General features: G+C 43.7%; 1 protein-coding gene across 2 annotated transcripts in view; it reads left to right on the top strand.

The window, feature by feature from the left end:
- Positions 1-24,061, top strand: part of pvrl2l (PVR cell adhesion molecule related 2 like) — a gene marked incomplete at its 3' end in the record, with an annotated part of 294,334 nt that overhangs the window by 131,932 nt on the left and 138,341 nt on the right. For both annotated transcript variants that reach the window (XM_079175836.1, XM_079175835.1), the window contains exons 4-6: positions 5,170-5,463; positions 10,687-10,804; positions 11,404-11,552. In XM_079175836.1, the coding sequence (XP_079031962.1) occupies positions 5,170-5,463; positions 10,687-10,804; positions 11,404-11,552 (561 nt within the window). The remainder of the gene's footprint in view (positions 1-5,169; positions 5,464-10,686; positions 10,805-11,403; positions 11,553-24,061) is intronic.

Genomic DNA, 24,061 nt, shown 5'->3' on the forward strand with positions numbered 1-24,061 from the left:
GCAACTGCATGTTTCTACGGTAGCCCAGAAGGGACAAACTAAACACTGGCTCCAGAGGGAGCCTTTAACATTTTTACATTACCTAAAGGCCTCCATAGTGAAACGTAAAACGGGGGTAACGTAAGCCGCGGAGGGCAAAGCCGTGGTTCCCCCAGCCGATGTCTGAATGTATATTATGGTGTGTATGGCATCAGAGCTAGGCCAGCAGCGTTAGCACCACGTTACCGCAGTCTTAAAAAGCGAGGAGTGAGCAGAGATGCTAGTGTATATTCCATAATGCTGCAAGTTACTCGGGAGTCTGTTGGACGAAAACATTTTGAAACACTTCTTACACTTAGATCACCAGTGTTAGCGATGTCATGTTCAACAACTGATTGTGGCTTGCATCTTGTAGATACACTCCTGTGGGGCTTTTGCATGCGCATGCATCGATCGTTAGCATGGCCTTTGCTTTGATTCGTGAATAGTGTCAAATAGAATGCGAGAGGAAATTATCTCCTGCTGCAAATCGCAGCTTCCATGTGGAAAATTTGGTGAAACCTTTAGCTGTCTAGGTAACCTTGCTAGCAAAGCTTAGTATTTCAGCATCAGTCATGCAAAGATATTAATGTATGTGGAAGTAGTAGTATGACTGTAAACTTCAGTCTTTGCTGACCCATTGAATCCAGCTGCTGATAGGAATAGATGCCCTCCTCCTTCTCAACATCTGCTTTCCAGGCGTTCCTTACTCAAGCCTTATGACCCTGATAGTGCCAGTCGGCTGCAAGCAGCAGTAAGAATGTGGTTTTTAGCCTCCAGGTCAGCTCCCAGGTGAAAATATAAGTGTGAGAAGCTGGGTCTTGCTCCGAAAAAGCAAACCTTTCGTGGATGAACAACGGTTAAAGAGAAATTACAGGACTGGTTCAGAGTCCTGATGACAAACCGCAGGCGGTATTTGTTCAGTTTATTTATTGGTGCTTTTACGAAAACCATATCTTAATTAAATAGAAATGTATTGACTCCCCGGACCTTCAAGAGTTAGGAGAGATAAACCAAACAAAACAAGCGTCGAGCCCTTCACTGAGGAGTGTGTCAGTCAGCAGAGCACAATAACAGATGTTGCTACATCGCTGCGTAACAACCTTGGCTTAATTGGAACAGCTTCCACCATTCTTTGTGTTGTTGAGTTGTTGATAACAGAGGAAGGTGAAAAAAAAGGCTTTGAGTTTATGTTTGCCCTCAAGTAGGAGCACCGAATCAATCGAAATGCAGTTAAATGCGGCAGCACAAAGGGGCTTGAAACACGAGGCCTCGAGGTGCTTTTTGTATCCGCGTTCAGTCTGAGCTGGGTTTAGAAGTCAAAATGATGTGCTTTCAGCTTTTTGTTTTTGCATAACAAAAGTGACATTGTAAATTATTATCATTTCTTTTTTTTCTCCTTCTTACATTTTAGGCACTTAGCTAACGCCCTCAAGCTTAAATCGTCTGAATTACCCTGAAGCTTAAATGAATGCATTTAGTCAACATTTCTAGCAGCCAATAATGAGTTGTCACAACAACGCACGCAGCAGAATAATTGCAATACAAACTATCCCTGCGTTACTTGAATATTCATGTATTGTTAACAATTGAGGAGACATAGAGAGCCAAACAGATGGGTTTTTTTTCAAACAATGTCTGGAAATATTCAGCAGCAGCGCGTCAAGCTGAGAGGAGATGTTTACAAACCTGGACAGCTGGTTAGACATGAATTTCAAAAATGTAACAAGATCCAGAAGCCTTTATTGATTTTTGGCTAATGTATGCAGCAAAGTAGAAAATACAAAAAAAAAAAAGACATCGCTTTGCTGCCTTCATCAGGATATAGCAGTAAATAAATCCATGTTTAGGGAGGGAGAGAAGGAGGAAACACTCAGCCAGGGCTGTTTAATCCAAATATGTCTGCTCAGCAGGCTCAGTCTCAGTGTTACCAGACATTGTTTGATGATTCTGCTCCATGCTAAAAACCTAATTGATCACTGGTTGCATGTTCTAGTTGATGCAAGTAACCTGGAGGATTTATTTTGTTTCCTTTTTGCACTTGAACCGATGGAGTTCAAGTACAGGGTAGCAAAGCTCTACAGCTCTGAAGGTCAAATCCTCAGGGAAATATGAGTAAGAAGCAAGTCAAAGATCAATTTGTTCGATCAAATAACATGAATAACAACTACAGGCCATGCTAGCAGCTCTGCCCGGCTGTAATTAGGCACTAAGGCAGTGCTTTCAGCTAAATGTTAAAATAAAAAGCTTAAATGCTCAAAATGACAACGATAACATTCTAGACATAGATGGACATGTTCATATGTTTATCGTATCGTATAGTTAAGTTTAACCATCATGGTGTGAATAAAGTTTTATTGCGGATCGAATTTTGGATGGTTCACACTGACTGAAAATGATTTTTAAGAACGATTGGTGAAAAAGAGTGTATCAGCTACTGGAACAAAACAATAACAAAACGATCCGTATGGGTCGGTTTGGCTCATCTACACCGGCGGCAAAAAACGTGATCAAGGCATCTCTAAAAGTTACATTTGCTCACCTTACTTTCTGCTGATCTGTGACTCAAAACCATGATACGATCTGAAACTTGAGTTTTCTGACGGCTTTTAGTTAGGAATGTTAACATTTTGCAATTAGCACAAACACAAAGTGCAGCTGATGCTCATGGGAATGTTCTTCAGTCAATTGGGCATTAATAAAAGAATTGGAGGAAATAAAATGTTGGCGCTGGATCAAAAGTCAGGGGAACATGAATGTTTGTACCGAAATTCATGGCATTCCATCCAATAGTTGCCTTGACCTTTCACTTATAAACAGTCATGGTGGTACAATGGGAAACGTCGGCGTATCACTAAAGTCAGTCAACTTAACCTCTGGGAACTATGAATGTTACAGAATTCCATGGCAGCCCATCCATTAGTGCTTTACATTTTTGAAAATCTGGACCAACCGGTGGTGGACAAACCCAATGACGTTGCCATCCATAGAGCCAGGCTGCTCAAATGGACTTCATCAGCCTCTGAACAGATACAGACAGTTTTTTAAAATTTTAGCACAACCCATATAGAACACGATTCTGGGTCAAGTTTGGTTGAGTTAAGTAAGTAAATGGGTCTGCTATGGCATGGTAAGGGGGTCCAAAAATGGCTTGTCTCTGAGCAGATATGTGCAGCATTTGCATACTTGGCCAAGTGCAACAAACCACTTGTAATCCGGTTTTAGAAGCCGGGTCTTCAAAAGGCTACAGTGTAGCTGGGGTCTGGCCCAGTTCTGCACACCACCAAGATTAAGTTGGTGTCCCTGCAGCCAGATTGCAATGGCTTCGTCACTGCTATTGCCGGGCAGAATGTGGGCCAAATGTAAGTAATAATGTGGGTCAGTACTGGGCTTCACTAATTAGCTTCCTGGGCATCTGGATGGTTCCAACACAAACTCTGTGACTATGACAGATGTCAGCTGTCCCGTGTGAATGCCACCTTAATTCAACAACAGCCGGCTTCACACTCGGTTACAAATCTTCACGCTTGGCAGATATGCCCGACTTGTTTATGATTCAAACTGGCAATCTTCCAGTCACGGGCCTTGATCTGTTGCTGCTTGCCAAGGCAAAAAGAAAGTCTTCAAAAAGTGTTGAATTCAAGTTAGGGCAGGCATCTGCCTCGTCAAAGGGTCCTTCGCATACCTGGGACAGTGTTTCAGAGCAAATGTCTCGCTGAAGGAAGGCCAGCAAATGTAAGGGGGAGTGTAGAAAGGTTTATAAATGCAAAGCTTTTGTTATTAAAAAAAAATGCTTCGCTAAACACTCAGCAAAATGCAAATTGAATACTTGAATTGAAAGCATGTGGTGAATGTGACTTCTACAGAAATGTGTTCACCTTTTAAGCTTTCTAAGTGCTTGGTTTCATAAACCAAACACGCCTCATGCAGCTAACTGTTTGGAAACATTACTTTATGTCTCGCTGTCAGTCTCTGGCATTCAGCCTATTGATAATACCAAAGGGCTGGGTGTGTGTGTGGGGGGGGGGGGGGGGGGGGCAGTTTTCATTCAGCTGCGTTAGCATAGCTTTATAATTACTCTGTGCGGTGAATGCATCAACTGATGTGAGAAATATGCCTGGGTCCACACCTTTGACACGAATAGGCGGTTTCTTGGATGAAAAACAATTGATCCAATGAGCGACTAACAATTTGCCAATCAGCGCCACGGGCTGATTGGCAGTATGTTGGCTTGGCTAAGCTTAGGTGTTTACTTAAAATGAAGTAAGATTCAGGCGGATATGTAGGTCCCTAGTGATCGGTTTGGGGAAATTGAATCTTCCTCCCCCACAGAAATCGGTTAGAGTGGAGGCAATGCTTAGTACAGCATGGCACTATGTTGACATATTTGCAGCCCAGCAGTAGCAGAAAACGTCCAACCATTTTCAAAATGAATGGAAATATAAACTTTGGATAGCGATGACTTCTTTCAACAAAGAACACAGAAAGACCAATTTCTCCACCATCAGTAAACATGTTTTCAATAATTGCCTGACTTTTCCTGAATAGTTAAGTCTTTCAATTTTCACTATGTCCATCAAATCTCTGTAAACACACAGCCACATGCAGCGGATTGAAAGGCATTAATGTGGGAAATCTACTAAATCACATCCAGCAGGAAAAAACAGTAAATTGAAACACTTGACATCACGAAATAATGGAATTCACTGACATTTACGGATTGATTGATAGTGTGTCAGAAGTTTTTTATTTTCATTTTAATGGAATATTGCAACTTTGTAGGACGAGTCCAGTTCGATTTAACAAATCTCATGTGATGGTAGACGGAACAGCAATGTTTTTCAAATCACTGCTCTAATGTGAAAGCCTCTCACTTTAACTGTTGTTTGATCTGTCTCTTAAATTGGGGTGACCACCTGCAAAGAAATCTAGGAGGATGAAGCTCACTGGAAACCTGTTGGTTAATGTCAAACCATGCATACTAATTGGGCCGAAGACAAAAAAACTGTTATTCTTACCATTCAATGGACTTTGTTTTGGAATATTTTAAGAGCACACCGGCTGACATGCACAACAAAACTGATTGAACTCCCTGCTCTGCTAACCCTTTCTCCCCCTTTCCCGCCTCTCTCCCCCATCCTCTGCCCCTAGCCAAGCCTAAGAACTCCGCCAACGTTGTGACCGTCCAGGCCGGCTCCAAGTCGGTGGTGGTGGCTCAGTGCGAGGCGGCGGACGGCAAACCGGCGGCCACCATCAAGTGGCTGGCATCGGTCGGAGGCAACCACTCGACCAGCACCACGAACGGGCCGGACGGCACGGTGACGGTACGCAGCGAGTACCGACTGGTCCCCACGCCGGCGGATAACGGCGGGGAGGTGACCTGCATGGTCGACCAGAGGACACAGGAGCGGCCGTGGGTTTACCCTGTCAAGCTCTCGGTGGAATGTAAGGACATTGATCTTCACATATTAATGTCTACTTGGACAAAAAACACAAATGATGTCTAACTTTAAGGGAAACTTTTTTGTTACTATGTGTCACGGGTCCAATCGAGGATACAAATAACTTGGCTGGATCCAAAAGAGCCAACTGTGAACAACTTCAGACACAGATCAGTGCCTCGCCAGAGTCTTTAGGCCTGTACTTTGGGAGTCACCTGCAAACCATTCACCACTAATCTATAGACACTGCACAGACTGCCTAATATAGAAAACGATCAGTCCACACCTTTATATCCAACCCCCCCCCCCCCCCCCCCCCCCCCCACACACACACACACACACACACACACACACACACACAGACATAGACACACACACACAGACACAGACACACACACATCCTCCTCCTCTTCTGAAACACTTCCAAATCACTTCTCTAATCATCTAAATAACAAAAAAACAACATCTGGTCTATTTGCTGTAAAATCTGAGAGCATATTTTCTGTTTTGCATAGTTCAAACACTGTGGGTGTAACACAAGAATACAAATGTGTTCATTTGTTGTAAAAGTCATTCTTTCTCTAATGCATGGCTGTGTAACGGACCATGTACAGATACTTGACCGTCTGCAATAGGGCAGAGGCAAGAGTCCTGAGATACAATACATATCATGATACAGCCATTCAATATATTGCAGTATATATTTATTCATTTACAATCTAATTTTTGGAGATTGTTTAGATTTTTTTTAGATTAGGTATAAAATACCAAAACTTGGGTAATTTAAAAAGTGTATTGTTTTTAAAGCAAACATGCTGAAGAATTTACATAAATAAGAAAGAATAGCTATTCAAACAAATCATTATTTCAATGACCAGTTATGTTTGAATATCACCATGCCAATCACGACACATCTTCAGGTAGAGACAAGCGTGTTTTGCCAATGTTAGCTAGCTAACGTTCCCTTGATACAGTGAGCCAATGATCGCTTTTTGAAACTAAAAAGTGATGTGGGAGAAAACCTGGGCCAGTAAAATATGCAAAGCGTTTCCGGTGAGGAAATAAAATATCTAATGTTTGGGAAGGTGGGTCAGAAGTGGTCCTTAAGTAACAATTGATTAAAAGTCCCATAGTATAAAGAACACACCATCATATGCATGAAATCTGAGTACGGTGGGAAAGGCATTTGCATTTATCACAGGCCCTGTAACATCCAACGTCATAGCACTACTTTTTTATTTAAATCTGAGCCGCTATTTTTGAGAATACAGTTTCACAAAACATCAATATATGCCGATATTTGTCTGCAGCACGGTGTCGTCATCGTCATTCCCATTCTTAGTGCACTGATTTATTATAGGGGCAGGCCATAATGCCAAAATGCACTTTTAATAGAGAACGAGAGCTTAAAGGATAACTTCAGTGTTTTTCAACCTGGACCCTATTCACCCATGTTTTTGTTTCTAGGAGACTAATTGTTAGTAAAAATGTTGAAAGTGGTCCGGTATTGAGGGAGAACGCTGCAGCCTGCTAGCTGCCAAACGAGCTACGAGGGCAAGTAAGCAGCGTCAATGTAATGTTACGTTGCCACTGACAGGCTCAGGTTGTTCAAAGACCTCATCCACATTGTCGAAATCATCTAAATATTCAGTCATGACATTGAAAATCTTTGAGATAACACTAAGCTACGCTTTGAGTTCTCAAACAAAACAAACTCTACCCGGTTGGCACTTTTCATTTTCCACCTGAGTCTTCCGGCACTTGTCACCTCGTGAGATTTAACAACTTGACTTCTTCTTAAGTTACTCTCACCATAATGTCAGACAATTATAATAACAATCAGACTACAGCCTGTCATGGCAAAAACTAACTTTTAGTGCAGATAAATGGCGGTGCCAGCTAGCCCTGATTGGATTGCATCGCAGGCATTTGACTGAATAGTGAACCAACTTCAGAAATTGTTGTCCCTATTAGTCAATTAGACACAAAAAACATTGGAAAATAGGGTCTAGGTTGAAAAATACCAAAGTTACCTTTTAAACCCTCCCCTGAAACCAACTGTACTTTGGCTAAAGTTGTTCTAAACCTTTGTTTTACAACCACATGACCTTAGTTAGCCAATCCATTAACTGATACAATTGTAGTAAATTAAATGGCATGCATGCGTTAGAGTCAGCCTACCAGCATGGCAAGCCATCCACCTTTCCTTCTCAGTGTGATTAGCTGCACAACAACAGGGCGGTGTGCACCGCATTAATTGCAGCATCCTTCAAGGTGTTTGTGTTTATCCTCAGTTGTTCATTTTGAAGCAGACTGTGACAAATGAATCCAGAATGCTGTGATTATACTCAGTGTGATGGCAGACGAAAACAGATGCCTGTGTTAACACCCAATCCTACGCCTACGCACCAACTTTAAGAAACAGCTCTTTAAAAAAAGGAAGTTGCATATTATGTTGGCACTTCTCACCTTTTTACTTTCGGGAGTATTGAAAATCAAGGCACATGTTAACACACACACACAATGCTTTCATCTAATCCATTAATTTTAATGGGATCAAGATATTAAACAGGTTCAGTGTAGCTTTACAGAGATTTAGGGATGCTGGCAGCAGTGTCTCAATTGTGTGACCTCGCTGCCGTTTACCGCAAAAATGGAACAGATTGTCTTTGTTCAGCCTCTTCTTATAATCTGCATTTTTTAGATGACACACACAAACACACACATAATCAAACTGCTTGTCAAGTTGAGGCGGGAAATAATGTGAAATACATATTAGAAACTCCTCTAGATGAGCAGAAGACCCTCGGCTGCAAGCGCATTCGTACATGGGGTTAAGCCCGCACGTCAAGCTGTCAAATTCTCTTTAATGGCTTCAAAGTGACATACAAACACATACTGTGCGTCTCTGTGTCTAGTGATCAGATTTAGCATCTATGTTTGTGCTGTATTTGCAAGCATGGGCGAATAAAAATGATGTATACACCATACATAAGGCTGAGGGATCACACCTATCAATGTATATGGGCTGTATTTGTAGTTACTGTACGCCCTTTTCGAGACACACAGTATTATTCTCGAGACCTAACTTTAACCTAACTCTTTAACCCTTAAAACCAACCCAGAATCGAGGTGACCGCCGGGCAAAAGTGTCCCCACTCTGAACATTGGTCCCCACAAAGATAGAAGCACCGGAGCGTGCACACACACCGGTGTATGTGTTAGTTTAGTGATGGCGTGAGGGATCGTGTCTCCTGTCCCGTGTAACTCAGATCAGCTTTTATAGGTCAACGCTCTCTAGGAGGGAAACATACACGCACACACACACACTCATGACACCGCACACATAGCCTCCCACACGCCGTCCTCTCCTCACACTCCTGTCTCTCTCTTTGTCCGTCTCTTTCTGCGAAGGGAAAAGAGAGCTAAGCGTTTTCTGTTCTGCCTGTTTTAACTTCCGACACACATCGCTTTGGTTTTGCCTTCACTGTAAAGTAAGACTCTTGTGAGAGTGACGCTAACTGATTTTCACTTCCTCCCGCTATAAGAGTGCCGTGATTTTTCGGGGGAGAAAAGCTCTTTCAGGTAGGTCGGCTATAATGTCTCCACGCCGGCGACAGCTGTGGCCAGAGGGACGGCGTTCTCGGGTTGTCCGTTCGTCCACACAAACGTCCAGCTAATTCTTGTGATATCTCAGGAACATGTTGAGTCGGGGATGGGCAATTATTTTTCCCAAGGGGCCACATGAGGGCCCAGCTCTGGCGTAAGCTCGGCATGCCGGAAGAAACACGTCGGGTTGAGTCCGGGCTGAGACTCGGTATGAATTGCACGCCAGAATTGGGCCAAATACACCGGCCCGATTCCGGCTGCCGACACTGCCATTATTGGGATTGCAGTGACGCTGCTGCTCGTACGCATCCACGAACGTACTAAAGTATATAAATTGAGATAAAAAACAGCAGCAGTCACTTTCAAAATAAAAGCAATGCAGCTGTATTCCGTGCATGTCGTACAATTATTTACGTTTTATTCCTAATTTCACATTGACGCCCGCGGGCCGTACAATGCCCAGGTCTGCTTTGAGCGAATGTCTTCAAATTTGGCACAAACATCCACCTCGACTCAGGGATGAACTGATTAGATTCTGGTCACAATATATATTTTTTTCAAATCACTAAATAATCTTTGAGCCGTAACTCAACTTCTAGTTTACTCAGGATTCAGCGTAGCTTTCTATACAACATTTTAAAATAGATTAATATAACAATAAGAGTTTCATGAAGACAGTAATCCTGTTTACTGTCAATCCTCTACCTCGGCCATACAGCCCCGCTGATCTTTAAAGCTTTGTGATTGTTTTTGTTTTTAACTAGATGTCGTGAAGATATCAAAAACGTGAATTCTTGAATTCATCTCATGTCGAGCCTAACTTCAGCGAATCATAACATATCTGGTATGGAATTAATCTGCAGATGCTTTTTCTACCCCCACCGGCCAGTTAAGAGGAGTGAGTAGTCAGCAGACAATGAGGGCAATAACATTTATTTTTTTTAAATATGAATCACCACAACCACGAGAAGTCCTTGAGTGTACATAAATGACCACAACAAAATGTATTATGTGAGATTAGCCTTGGACAGACACGCATGCACACACACACACGCACAACCAAAAGCATGATCTCCCCACAGACGGAGATAATCATGAAAGGTCTTACGTTTTGAGATGACGCCTCGACTTATTAAGGGATCTAACGCTACATATCTAAACATAAAATCAATTGTTCTTCCCTCATTTTAAAGACTTCTGTGTGTTTGGCCCCGCTTCTCCACAGACCTTGCTCTGGCGATTCTCCCTACGGAATAACAGAATTCAGCCTTGAACACCATGAACAAATAGTATCCATGACGCTAAGCTCAAGAAAGTCTTCTGATCTCTGCGAGCCAGAATCTAGGCGAAAACCTGCCCGTCCCTGTTTTTAGCCCACGGTCGACACACAACACATATCGACTGAGATGAGGAGAGGAGGCTTTTTTTTCACACAATCTATTTTGATGAACTGTTATAATTGAAAAACAAGATGAATGCAAGTTAAAACAACAGTAACAACAGAAGACACTGACGCTGGACACTTGTGTTGCGGGGCGGCTCTATGGGGATTCTGAGAACTGACTGTCATTAACAGGAAATCAGAATAACATCCCCCATCCCTCTCTCTCTCTTTCAGACCCCCCCTCTGTGTCCATAGAGGGCTACGACAACAACTGGTATGTTGGCCGGTCAGACGCCGTGCTGCTCTGCATGGCCAACGGCAACCCGGCGCCCACCACCGTCACCTGGACCGCGTAAGAATCCCGCTTCGTTTATCTGTCCACGTTTAAATCTCCCTCCACCTCACACGGAGAGAGAGCGGCGGAGTTCCTAAATGTTGCCATAATCCCGACAGAAGCTTGCACGACCACAGCTCCTCTTTAATGATCATTTTCTCAGCCGTTTTGTGATGAACACAAACGGTCTCCACATCTCATCGTGATGGACAGATGGCATGCTTTGCTTTGTGTGTGTTTTTTTTGATGGAGCAGGGAGACAGAACGGCTGTTCACATGTCTGTGATTTGGCTCACATCATGAATGCTGTCTTTGAATATCACTCTTGTTTTTCATCTAAAATTGTTCCCATCTTTCTCTTCTTTTCCTCTCCCCCGCTGTCTTTTTGATTTTCTTTTGCTTCATCTTATTTCATCCAATATCTTAAAACATACGGTCTCTGTTTTTTCCCCTCCCTCTGTACTGTTCTTTCTCTTTTCTGCCGTTACACCACATTTCTCCTGTCCTCTTCTTCCTCTCCCTCCATCTTACCCCCCTCACTTTCCCTTTACTCCTTCCATCCACCTCTTTTTCTTCCTTCCTTCCTTCCTCTACCCTCCTGGTCCCTCCCCCTCCAGGGCGTCCGGCGCTCTGCCGGACACGGTGGAGGTGAACGGCAACAAGTTAACGGTGAGGAAGGTGGACGACGCCGTCAACACCACTTTCATCTGCGAGGTCAAGAACAAGCACGGTGCCAGCCGGCACCAGATCACCACCATCGTCATCGGTGAGTCCCGTCGGATGGCGAGCTCTCACACACACACACACACACACACTCACCCACACACACACACACTTGTTGGATGTTTCGCAGATGCACTCAACACAGAGTGCAGCAGAGACGCATGCAAACATGATGAAGATGCCCACAACATCCTATCAAACACAATGGGAAAATCCACTCAAACAGCATGCGATCACTGCCTGCACACACCCACACACACACACACACACACACAGACACACTGAGAATCACACGAGTTGGCCATTGCTACTCCACACATTATCTCCTGCACACACATACACTCGAATGTGCCCATACACAGAGGCGCACACCGCTCCTCAGAAATGCAGATACACTTGCACACGTGCATGCACAGAAACATAGCTCTCTCTTTCACATACACACACACACACACACACACACACATGCTGTACTCATGCTGGGATCAGGGCTGATCTGGGAGCTGCAGGGACGCTGGTCTTTCTCTCAATCTTCAAGTTTTTTTTTACGTCTCTTCCTCCTCCTCGCCTGCCGGCCTTTCAGCAAAGCAGCAGTCGGCGGAGGCTTTTCGATTGACCCTTTTTTCCTCCCACAGCAGGGCCAAATCGCAGGACAAGGGCCAACTCGAAAAATCTTTCTGACATCAGATCGAACAAAGCACTCTCTTGAAATCGGGGATCTATGTGGCCACCGAGAAACCGAAGCTCGGCTGGATGTACATAAAATAAAAAGCGTGAATGAAGGCTCTTGAGTGCGAGAGTAGGCCCTCGCCGCGGCGTTCTGGCCCTGCGGTGGAGGCGACGGTGTCGGGATTGTTTGGAGGGTTTTCTAAAATTCTCCCAAGGGGTTGAAGTTGGTGTGAGCCAGTTTGCACAGATTTGCTTTTCCTTCTCTTTTTCTTTTTCCTTGTTTCCCTTTCTTCTTCTTCCTTTTTTTTTGCATAACAACTAACAGCTCCGAATCTTTTTTCAGTTTTCTCTCCTCTTCCGCCCTTCTGCTCTGGTACGAGTATGACGTTCGGGTCGTGCATGCACTCTCCTTCTCTCTGCTGGGTCTTGGCTTTTGACGTTTGTAGTCCTCTGATTCGGCTGCTGTTGCAGTCTGGGTTTTTTTTTTCACTTTTCCCTCGTGCCCTCTGACGCTTTCACATATTGACCCGACACACACACTCACATAAACCCAGGAACATGCTGAAATGCCTCACTGCACATCAGCAGGCAGGCCTCCAAGCCTGTTAACAGTGTCTTTTTTATTTTTTCATCGCTGTGTGTATGAATGTGTGTGTGTGGGTGTGTGTGTGTGTGTGTGGGTGTGTGTGTGTGTTACCACACTCCACACTGCCTGCTTGACTGGTCAAAACGCTTTCCTTCCTTCAACTCTTTTTTTTTTGTGGTTTGGATGAATTACTTGGAGTAATCACCATGCTGAGTTTACAACACAACAACTTCCAACTCTTTCACCAGCGTCGGAGGGAGAGCTACATTTAGAAAATCCGTGGGAAATCGGAGCCGGAGATTTGAATTGTCTCCTCCGAGGAACAAAGATGCTTTGTAGTCGGGCAGTGTGTTGGGAGGGATGTGTGGGAGGTTCACAAGTGGCTAAGCCGCTACTGTTCTCGCTGGAAGCGCAGCAGTGTGACTGACTCAGAGTATCAGGGAAGGTACGTAAGCTTAACACGAGGAAAATGCTTCACATGTTAAAGTCTCCACGCGATACTCACAAAACACACACACACACACACGCTTTGAGCACTTTGAGGGCCCACACATGTTTTATGCTTCCAAGTACCTGAGATCCGTTGCGATCCGTCCTCCTCTGTGTTAAACACATCCTTGGCGTTCCACCGTTTGCTTGAGTTCAATCCCTGGATGTGTATAAAGTATCTGTCGGTTTTAACGCGTATAGAAGGCGAGTGCCAGGACTCGAAGCTGGCGAGGCGTGGGCTTTCGCTGAGTGAACAATCAAACACGGTAGCTTTTCCGCACCGTTTTTGTTTCAGCGTTCTGGGCCAAAGCGACTCCCCACGGGCACGTAGGGGATTTGTGCATTGCTCAAGGACACTTTGACCCAGCTTGACTCACTAGAGCGACTTTGGCTATTGTGGGGCCTGTGTTTTTACACTGCGGGGTCCGCGTGTATGTTATTCTAAGAAATCCCCACTTTGTGTGAGTTATATCAGGACAAATATGATTCCTCAAAATATCAGCTTGACTAATCCTAGATATTGGTGTAGATTACATTTGCATGTTTAGCAGGTGTCAACGGGAGAAGATGAGCTGGTGGACAATGGACAATGGGCCTGGACTTTTGAGTTTGACTAGCTCACCATAGGGTCTGATAGTTAAGCCTTCTAGAAACAAATGCTACAACCTTAAGGCCTTTTACCACAGAGGCCAATTTTTGCACGTCAATATATTGTTTCAAACTGTTTTTGTCATGAGTACTTTCACACAGAAGGAGAATATTGCACACAAAAACAACTACATCATCTCAATTAGGAGAGACAAGTGATTGAAGAGAAGGGCAATTGTTTATTATAACGGATGATGTGTGGTAATGAAAGTTAGACTCTACGGTGAGATTTGTAATCGATGGCCGTCCGCTCCGAGCAGCAGCAAGATAAATCCCCCCCAATGGAGTCCACGCCCTGGTGGTGGTGGTGGTGGCTGATGATTCCGCTGAGACTGGGAGGCTGACGGGGAGGTGTAGGGGGCAGGCGTAACATGATTCATGAACATCAACTTTTGAATGTTTGCATGATATGGAAGATAATAAGTGAATTCAGCAAATGAGCTCCTAAACTATACTCTAGCAACCGGATTGCTGAACCAACTCTCCTTTGTTGTGCTTGTGCCTTGAAAGATTTTATAGACTTATTTTGTACCTTGACCTGTGAAAATGAATGCCGCCTACTCCGTATATAACCCACGTATTGTTATATTTCAAATTCCTCTGATAACATAACAGCACTGAAACTCTTATATTTGTCGTGTGGACCTTTTTTATTTTTCTTAACTATGTCACCCACACACATGGCACCACTCACCTTAATGGACCTTGGTGCATTGTATTTCCTACAGCTGATTCACAATCCAGTGGTTGAACAATGGAAAGCTCTTTAACTTTGAGCTAAACACAGCCAAGACATTTAGAAATATGACATAGGTGTATATATTATTATTTATCTGACAATTTAAGCGTTTATATGATAAACATTCCATTCATTATATACTTCTTCCTACTCCTTTTCATATAGTATTCATTCCTTTACTTTATTGAGAATTTGCTGCATATTTTTACCGTTCATTTGATTAACATCTCCGCCAGGGGAATCGTGCGATATTGTGTGTGTGTGTGTGTGTGCACCTCTGTATCTGTATCTAATCTTTTATTCGGCTGCAGCAAACAGCAGCATCATGTTGTGGGTGGCCAGTCATTGCTGCATGCTCAAGGACCTTTCGTGTTTGGAGTGTCTCACTCTTTCTCAATACACCTTTCATTGCCTCTTTTAGACTGTACTGCTATTGACCGTCTGCTGACTCCTCAATCACTTCTCTAAACTGGCCCTCGGCAGGTCAGGGCCACAAATGTAGAGACAGCTGAGTGCATCGCCGAACCCCAGACACCTGTTTTGGACGGGTATTCGGCTAATAGCTAACCGCTAACAGAACTACCAGGACAAACGCTGTTGAGTACGTCGTCGCTGCAACTCAACCGGCAGACAGATTGTTGAGTTTGATTTAGTTTTTTGGCAAGATTGTATGAAATGTCTTGCATACGTTGCTGCTTGTTTTTGAGTTTGAATTAAGTGTCTAGTGTGTGTGTGTGTGTGGGGGGGGGGGGGGTTCATTTACACACCTGGCGGTAACACCTGGCGGAGATCTGCACTCTGTTGAGTGCACCTCTCTTGTTCTATTCTTAATTTCCTGTATTACTATTTGTCACATGTGTGCATCTAAATATCTAAATTGTGCTTTCTTTCTAGTCGCCTGCAATACCGTGCATTGAGCCAATTAGTTCAGCACAAGACACAGCTTTGGTTGATTGGTTCATTATGGGTTTGCCCCCAACTGACCGAGCAGCTTACCGACAATATCAATGCAGTTATCTGAACCGCACTATACCCGCAATTTGAGATACGTTTGTTGTGACTGTAGAAGTGACACAAAAATGGTCTCGCCTCCAGTCCTTCAGTAAAACCAAAACCACACCACGTCTTTACATCAGAGTGATCCCACGTTTGTTGAGCTTACATCTGTTTTTCTCCTGAAGAAAGTCAGGAGTAATCCACTTGCTGCCGACTGTGGCGGTAGAATCCACCTCCCGGCGTCAGATCTAAACTGTCAGCCGTGGAAGGCCCCGGCTCTCAATAATGCAACGGTTAATAATGCACTCTGTGTACACGGACCCAGCACGCCCCGCTAATTTCCCCCGCTGAGAGCCGCTAACAGCCCCTCTCTTGTTTCTGTTAAACGCGAGATGAAAGCGCAGCGCTGTGTGGCTTTTCCTGTTGACGTCAAGCAGCCGCCCCGCGTCACGATTCCTCCTTCGGCCTCCGCCGGGGGCCACGACGTAACGAAGGGAGAGATGTGGGGTTGCATAGGGTAGAAAGAAAACACATCTACACACATACACACACTCCATTTCTCTCTCGTGTATTCCGAGCTCTCAGGAGTAAACTGATCTCTAAGAGATTGTGCTGTTGCTGTGTTTTACTGATGAGAGTGAAATGTGTAGAGCAGCCTCCATAACCTCCACACACACGTGCCTACACACACACACACACACACACACATCCCACCCACAACTCCCATCCGTTCAGACCCACATGATGCCAGTTATGCATGGCTTGCTCGGTTGCCACAGCGCCAGCTGGATCTGCCCAGCACACCATGCACACGCACACACAGAGAGAGAGAGAGAGAGCGATGGAGAGAGGATGTTGGCAGAAAGAAAGTATTGGAGTGAAGGATGGGAGGATGGGAGGAGAACATGAGGTGGGGCGGGCGGCAGAATAAATGCCAGCGAGATTGCAGAAAAGGCTGAAAACAGAGATAAAGGCAAGTGTTGGGGGGGTGGGGGAAAGAGGGGGGAGAAAAAAAAAAGCAGAGGGCGATGGAGAGGAGGCAGCAGAAAAGTCCTCCAAAAACTCTCAGGACTGGGCGGAGTTTGAAAAGAAGCGGTTGGCAGGAGGCTGTGACCCTCTCCGTCCTCTAGCCCACCGCCTATCGCTCCAGCTCCCCATACATCCAGTCCTTTCATGGGGAGTCCAGCTGGCACTGGGGCTGGGGGGGCTGCTGTTGCCATTCAAACACACACACACACACACACACACACACCTACACACACACACACACACACACACACACACACACACACAGTCACATCTGAGGGGGACCAGCGGAGAAGCATTTCCTGGATTGCCTGCGGCGGGCGAGATAGCTGTCCACCGGAAAAAGCCACATCGTAGCTTTGCAAACATACACACACACACACACACAAATTGGACCATGCAGCTCTTTGCATAAAGTAATCAGATGATCTCATTGGGGAAAACACTGGCACTAACTCTCTACCGGACATAAACCCCAGGCCAACCTCTGTACACACACACACACACACATACACACACACACACACATACTCTAGTGAGCGATAGTGGAATAGTTGCAACAGTAGAATATACTCTGAATATCAGTCAAGTATAACTCAATTCATTGCTGCACAAAATGTCTAATTTGACAAATTAGAAGATGAGCATTTGATGCTTGTTTCTGATTGGCCAGCACGTTCCCCTTGAAGTAATATGACGTCAAACGAAGAACAAACTAAGAAGCTAAAGGATCATTAGAAGATAAGTGATGGGCAGCTTGCGTTCTTCCTCTTTTGCTTTCCATACAGACTGTTTAGCTGCGTTCAGCCTGCTCGAACGTGATTGGTCAATACCACTCGGACTACATACGGAAACCAGAACGCTTCCGGTACCAAATTCTTGTCCTGTTGCATGTTTATTGCAGAATCTGTGAATAGAGATTACTGCAACACGTCGGTGCTACATTCAAGTTGGATTTATTGTTCTTCATTGTGTTACATATCAGGACGCTTGTCACGTCTCATTGTTTACATACAATGTAGCACGCAGAAATGTGTTGTTCTATATTTGTTTGCTGAATCATTTTTTTTTTACATTGCATACTTCTGGACCTCCAAGATCCAAAGCAGTCAGACTTTAGCTCTGCATGTACGTGTGCTGGTGTGCACACTGTAATTGGTAGCTTGTTACAGGAACCCTGCAAAGATATTCAGGTTGAGCCACCCATCCAGACATGGACCTGGAGCTAATCACCATGTCTCAGCAGCCTTTCAGGGCTTCCTGTATTTATGATGTGTTGCCACAGTAACAGACAGGGAATGTTTGCCTGTTTAGACTTCCAGTCACGTTCCATCGGATCTCCACGTCTTGATGGAGCATAATTTAGCTTCAGCCGATTTGGGCCTCCGGGCCACAAAAGTATAGCGTCTGATTGATTAGTTAGGAAAAGTTTGAAAAATGATAATGTGCAAAGTAACGAGTAACTAAAGCTGCCAGACAAATGCAGTGGAGTAAAAATTACAATATTTCCCTCTGAGATGTAGTGGAGTGGAAGTACAAAGTTGAATAAAATAGAAATACTCAAGTAAAGAGTACCTTGAATTTGTACATAAGGACAGTACTTAAGCAAATATACTTTCGTCCGGCCCTCCACAACAGTCCATGTTTCTCATGTGGGCCCTTGGGTAAAATAATTGATCATCTGGCGACATTTTGATGCCTCGCTGGTCTTTACCGTGTTATTGCTACCTGTGTTCCGGCTCGCCCGTCTGCTCGCAAACACGCAGCTCTGATTCATCGAAGCCGCTGGAACAAACACAAGTTTAGCCACACAGCATGTGGTGTGTTTGTGTGTGGTTATTAACAAACATGGGCCAAAAAACATTCACACACACCAACAAAAATGGCATTTCAACTGTGTCTTGTATTGGATTTCTCCAATACAAATTGTACAAATTGTTCACCAGCATACATCCAGGGCGTGGGGGGGGGGGGGGGGGGGACCCCAGTTTCTATGGGTAAACGAAACGAATGTTGTCTCAATTAAAGCCGCTTCGTTTTAGCTTGGAGCTGATGGGAGCAGTTGAGGGGCGAAAAGTTAAAAAAAGTTTGAGGACATTACCAATTGAGACTTTTATCTCTCTCTACTCATACGCTTATTAAAGAAATTTGAATAGAAAAATAGCAAGGTTTACATTTTGTGTGATTTCAGTCAGCGCAATTACCGATCTCTTATCAGTGCGGTTGCTCAGACGGCTCTGGCGTATCGACAACTTGGCAGAAACACACTGCGAATGATTTCACGCCGATGAGTTTTATTTCCACAGCGCATCGATTTCCCAATGAAGTTCATCACCCTAAAAATTAAAAGCAAGAAAGTGGGAAGTGTATGTGTGTGTGTGTGGGGGGGGGGGGCTCTATCTGTATATTTCTCTGACAATCGGAAACAAAGCTGGGGAAACCGGAGAAAGAGCTCCGTTGTTGCTCGCTCGCTTGTAGCTGTTGGGGCCGCGGCCACACAGAGGTTATGTCTGTCAGGGAGATACGAGCTGAGAAGAGAGGCTCCAGGCTTCGGCTTATCACACACACACACACAAATATGGGGGGGGGTGAAGCCTTCCACATAGAGGTGGGGGAGGCTCATATCTGACCTCGGCATCAGCGGCCGCCCCAGCGGCGGTAACATCAGTCTATTTCTCTATCTGTCTCACAGCAGGATGACCATCCAGTCAACAGATTAGCGCCTCTGGTGCGAGGCTCAGGAAGAAAGAGGCTGTCTGTACGTTACATATCCACTGGCTCATTTCTGTACTTTTATGATGAGACCTCATTCACTATCTGAGAAAGAGTCTAACCCCAGGCAATCAGTGGAAACCAGGCGGCAACCTCCGTGTCTGAAAAAGTGGAGCGGATACTAAAGTGCCTTAAACTGGCATTCTCTCTAAGGACTCCTCTGGTTTTATGGAAGTCTGAAAAAATGACTCTACTTCTCACTTGATTTATTACCTCAGTAAACATTGTAAACATGAGTTTATGGTCTCGTTTCATGAAAGTTAATTATACACATTTTTATCACCTAAAAATGTCTTATTCAGCGTGCGGTTGGACTTGGCTCCACCCTCTTTTGTCACCTCTTGTTGCAAAAAAACAAGATGGCGACATCTAAAATCTCAAATGCCTACAGTTTCTGGAGAGCTTAGCTGAATCCGCAGGCTGGTTGCATTATGGGTAATGGGAATGTGTCTTGTTTGTTTTAATATCTCGACACGATGTGACATTACAGAGCATGATAACTACAACTGAGACATAATTATACATTATTGTTAATGATGGATAATGCACCAACAATTCAGTGTTCAACTAAAGCCATTAGAATTACAAACCTGTGCTTTTTACATTTAATAATCATACAGACTAAGGATGTTCTAGCAGAGGCCCAGATAACACTAAATACACAGTAAATACACAGTGCAGTTTAACCTCAGGAAATGTTTGGTTTGAAAAACCAACGCTGAATAGAAGAAGTTATTTCCCTGTGTCTGGGTTGTTGAAAGGAACTCTGAGAGATGCAGGAAATCACAAACTGAAACAGAAAGAGATGAGTGTGTGAGATAATTGGTGAATCCTAACACTTCAGGAAGTAATGATCTGATCTGTCTGGTATACTGTTATCAAAGAATAAGACGTAACAGATACTAATTATCCCTCCGATGCGACGCAGAGACCGCTTTGACTCAGCTAAGTGTTAGTGTTTTAACAAAAAGGGTGGGAGTGGACGCCCTACATGTGCTAGCAATTAGAATGTAAGTGATGTTTATCCTCATTTTGGGGCACGGTGCATTTTAAATGTGAACCTTTTTGTATATTAAATCAATATGAGAATAAACACGACTTAACTGAACCCACGGCAAGTTCAGAGTTTCAGGTTTGTTTTCTGTTTTCTTGCTCCGGTCACATTTGACTCTCTGTGGCCTCGTTGTTTACTCCAGTATATAAGTCCTGCACTTCTATGTAAACAGGACAATTGTAGCTAGAAGCAGGGAGAACTCTCAAATGTATTTTGTGCAGTATAACATAGTTATAATGCCACAAATCATAAAAAAAGACAAGAAAAATAAAACAAGTTCATTTTGTTGCCAAATTTTGTAAAGTACTGGTGTCTTTATACACAATATTTTCCCATTTGTCGAGACGGCTCTTGCTCTATGGGCCCATAGATGCAGAAGATGGAGGTAATATCGTATCGAGGAAGTCAAAAGGAAGTTGCGCCACTGAGCAGATTGAATAGGGATGAATGGAGCCCCACCTCCAACACTGTAGCCGTATCTGGAAAGTGAAAACTGTTTGATGTTTGAATAAAGTAATTTTGATGTAATATCCCACTTTAAGCTTATTTCTTTTCTCCGTCACACACGATACGTTGAAGAACTGTTGGATATTTTAAAATGCAATGATAACTCCAGTCTGTACAGTGTGTGGGTATGATAAACGGAGTCATTTTGGTGATTTCTTTTTAAAGAAAACATTCAGAGGGTTAACTGCTCCAACAAGTAGGAGAAGCTGCATAGCAACTGAAAGCTGCCATAAAAAACAAAGATATTTTTGAAAGTATTTCGGTATCGGTGTGAACCACATGCTTGTCCTTGAGGAGTAAACTTGTGTTATGTGTAACAATGGTTGTTTGGCATTTTCATCATTTTTAACATTTCATGATCGACGGTACATTGTACTGCATGTACGGCACCGCACCGCCAGGGGAAGGCTAGTCAGTGTGTGTTTTTCGGGGCATCAGGATGTCTTTGTGGAGAGAGAACGTCTCATTATTGAAAGTGCATGTGTGAGCATACCAGCAGCCGCTTGGCCTCCCCAAACACTGCAGCTCTGCTACCTCTGTATTTCTACGCTGATAAAATGTTACTTGTGATTTCGCAGTTGTTTTTTTTTCTCATGTAAGATTCACTGCTGACTTTGCAAACTGTAATAGAAGGAACAGTTTGTCATCATTCAGCAGAAGATGTACAGCAGATTGATGCAACCAACACAGCATCAACACTACTTTTGTACTTAGGCAGCATTAAATTCCAGGAAGTATATTTAAAGGTCTGATCCAAAGAATTATGTCATTTAAGGAATGCTGTTATTAACCTCTGAATGCTGTTATTAACCTCAAAACCAGCCGGCGGGGAAAGCATGTTTTCTTTAATCAAACACCCAAACTGTTTATTATTGCCAGAAGCATTCAAATTGTCACTATCTCATTTAAAATGTTGCCCCAAATAAACAGTGTTTTGAACCAGATTCTGTAAAAAACCTTAAACTCTGAGCTCCTCAATACAACTCGGAAGCCGTGATTGACTCAGCTAAGACAAAACTCAGACTGAACTGCAGGCTGATGAACACAGAGCAGAGAGGATGTAAGTAGAGGTTGTGAACATATGAATAGCTTTATATATATATATATATATATATATATATATATATATATATATATATATAGCACGTGGAGCCTCCTTATTTCCCCAACATTGGTAACCCTTGTGGGAACTTGGAGACAAGTTGTATATAAAGACTCCATTGTTTGCCAATTTTTGTAAAATAAATTATCAAAGTAATTTACCTTGTGTTTTCTTTTGTAACTGAGTTATACTGCACAAAAGAGACTTTTGTCTTCTCTCTATTTCTAGCCGGGGTTGTGCTGTTTTACGAGAGGTGCAGGACTTGTATATTGCAGTGAAATATGTGGCAGGAGCTGCGTGGGGTTCAGAGGGAAATGAAAGCAAACTGAAGTATAATGAAGGAGGTGGGTATTTGGGGGAATTTCCTGTTCTGCGTGTACATAAACGACACCTAATTAGGACTAGGCCTGTAATTGGCTTAGATTACAAAATACCTCCATAGAGCATAATGGCTGTACATTTTGAAAAGTGGCTGTGTGGTACGGGAACAAATTAGCACAATTAACAGAGGGGATTAGGCCTTTGATTAACTGAAAATGAACAAAAATAGGGTTCAAGAGGTGAAGGCCAAAGGAATACGGAAGATGCTGGCTCCCATAATAAAAGTCTGATTGTTTCTACCAAGTCTCATTGCTAGATTATTTTCCGGGAAGCGAGCCAAAAATTGGTGTTACATTCTCAGCCGGTGTCGGCCCCCTTTTTATTTTTTGTCCTTCAAGGCAGTTGCTGTACCAGAGACAAAGAATCAAACTGAAAGCCGAGAGACCACAGGAACAGAGGGCACCTTTTCAAAAGACACAGCAACAGCAGCTCTTCTTCTTTAACATTTTACCGGTGTAGTTTATTTGTCAAGGACTCCGTTTTACACACTAAGGAGGAGGCAGGCAAAACCCACCACCAGCTGAAATCAAGTAAAGGTCTCGATCAAACAAAGCAAATGAGGGAAAAAATGAGCATGAGTCTAACATCTGTTTTTAAATGAGACACATTCATATTGTTTTTCCTGTGACATCATTTATGTCAGTTGTTGTACGAGAATTTTTTTTATGATTTATCGTTAACAGTTATCGGGAGCATATATTTGCGATGATAAACCTCCTAACAGGCTCAGGAGGCCGTTAACATCTACTGGTAAGCTTGATCACCACAGAGACATTGGAAATTGTTAGGCGACACCCTCTAGTGGCCACAGTAATCACGAAGGGGGAGGTCAGGTGACGTAGTATCAGCGGCAAAGTCTGTCAGGAGGAGCTCGGGGTGGATGGTTATATCAAACAAACATAGACTTTCACCCAGGAGACAGCCATTCGTGTCCGTTCAGGTAAACGTTGAATCATTATGTCACGGCTGCGTCTGTCCATCCATATGTACGCAAGTACCGTCCATTCTCATGAAGGCGATATCTCAAAATTGGCACAAACATTCACCTGGAAGGATGAACTGCTTTGACTTTAGTGGTAAAAGGTTACTGTGACCTCACAAAACGCATATAGCTCAAGAATAAATATGCTAATCACAATAGCACCCAAATGGAAAAAAAATAAAAAATCATGATTGGTGGTGGCAATGGTTGGCGGAGGTAATCAACCACGAGGCAGTAATTGTAGTTTCAAGATCAGCGGTTCGATACTGTAGTCCATATCGATGTGTCCTTGGGCAAGACACCTAAGCCCAGATTGCTCTTGAAGGCTGTGCCCTCGGTGTGTGAATGCTTAGATAGTCCTGATGGGCAGGTGGCACCTTGCTTGGCAGCCCTTGCCTTCAGTGTATGAATGGGTGAAAGAAGACATGTAGTGTCAAAGCGCTTCGAGTGGTCAGAAGTCCATTTACCACATCCACTACAGTTAACGTACATAACTCACGTGGGTTAAGGTATCTAACTAACACACCTATTTTACCCAAACCATGACCATAACCTAACCAAGTAGTTTTTTTAATGCTTACGACGTGTTTAATATTGCAGT

This window comes from Pholis gunnellus, assembly GCF_910591455.1.
Source record: "Pholis gunnellus genome assembly, chromosome: 16".
NCBI lineage: Eukaryota > Metazoa > Chordata > Actinopteri > Perciformes > Pholidae > Pholis > Pholis gunnellus.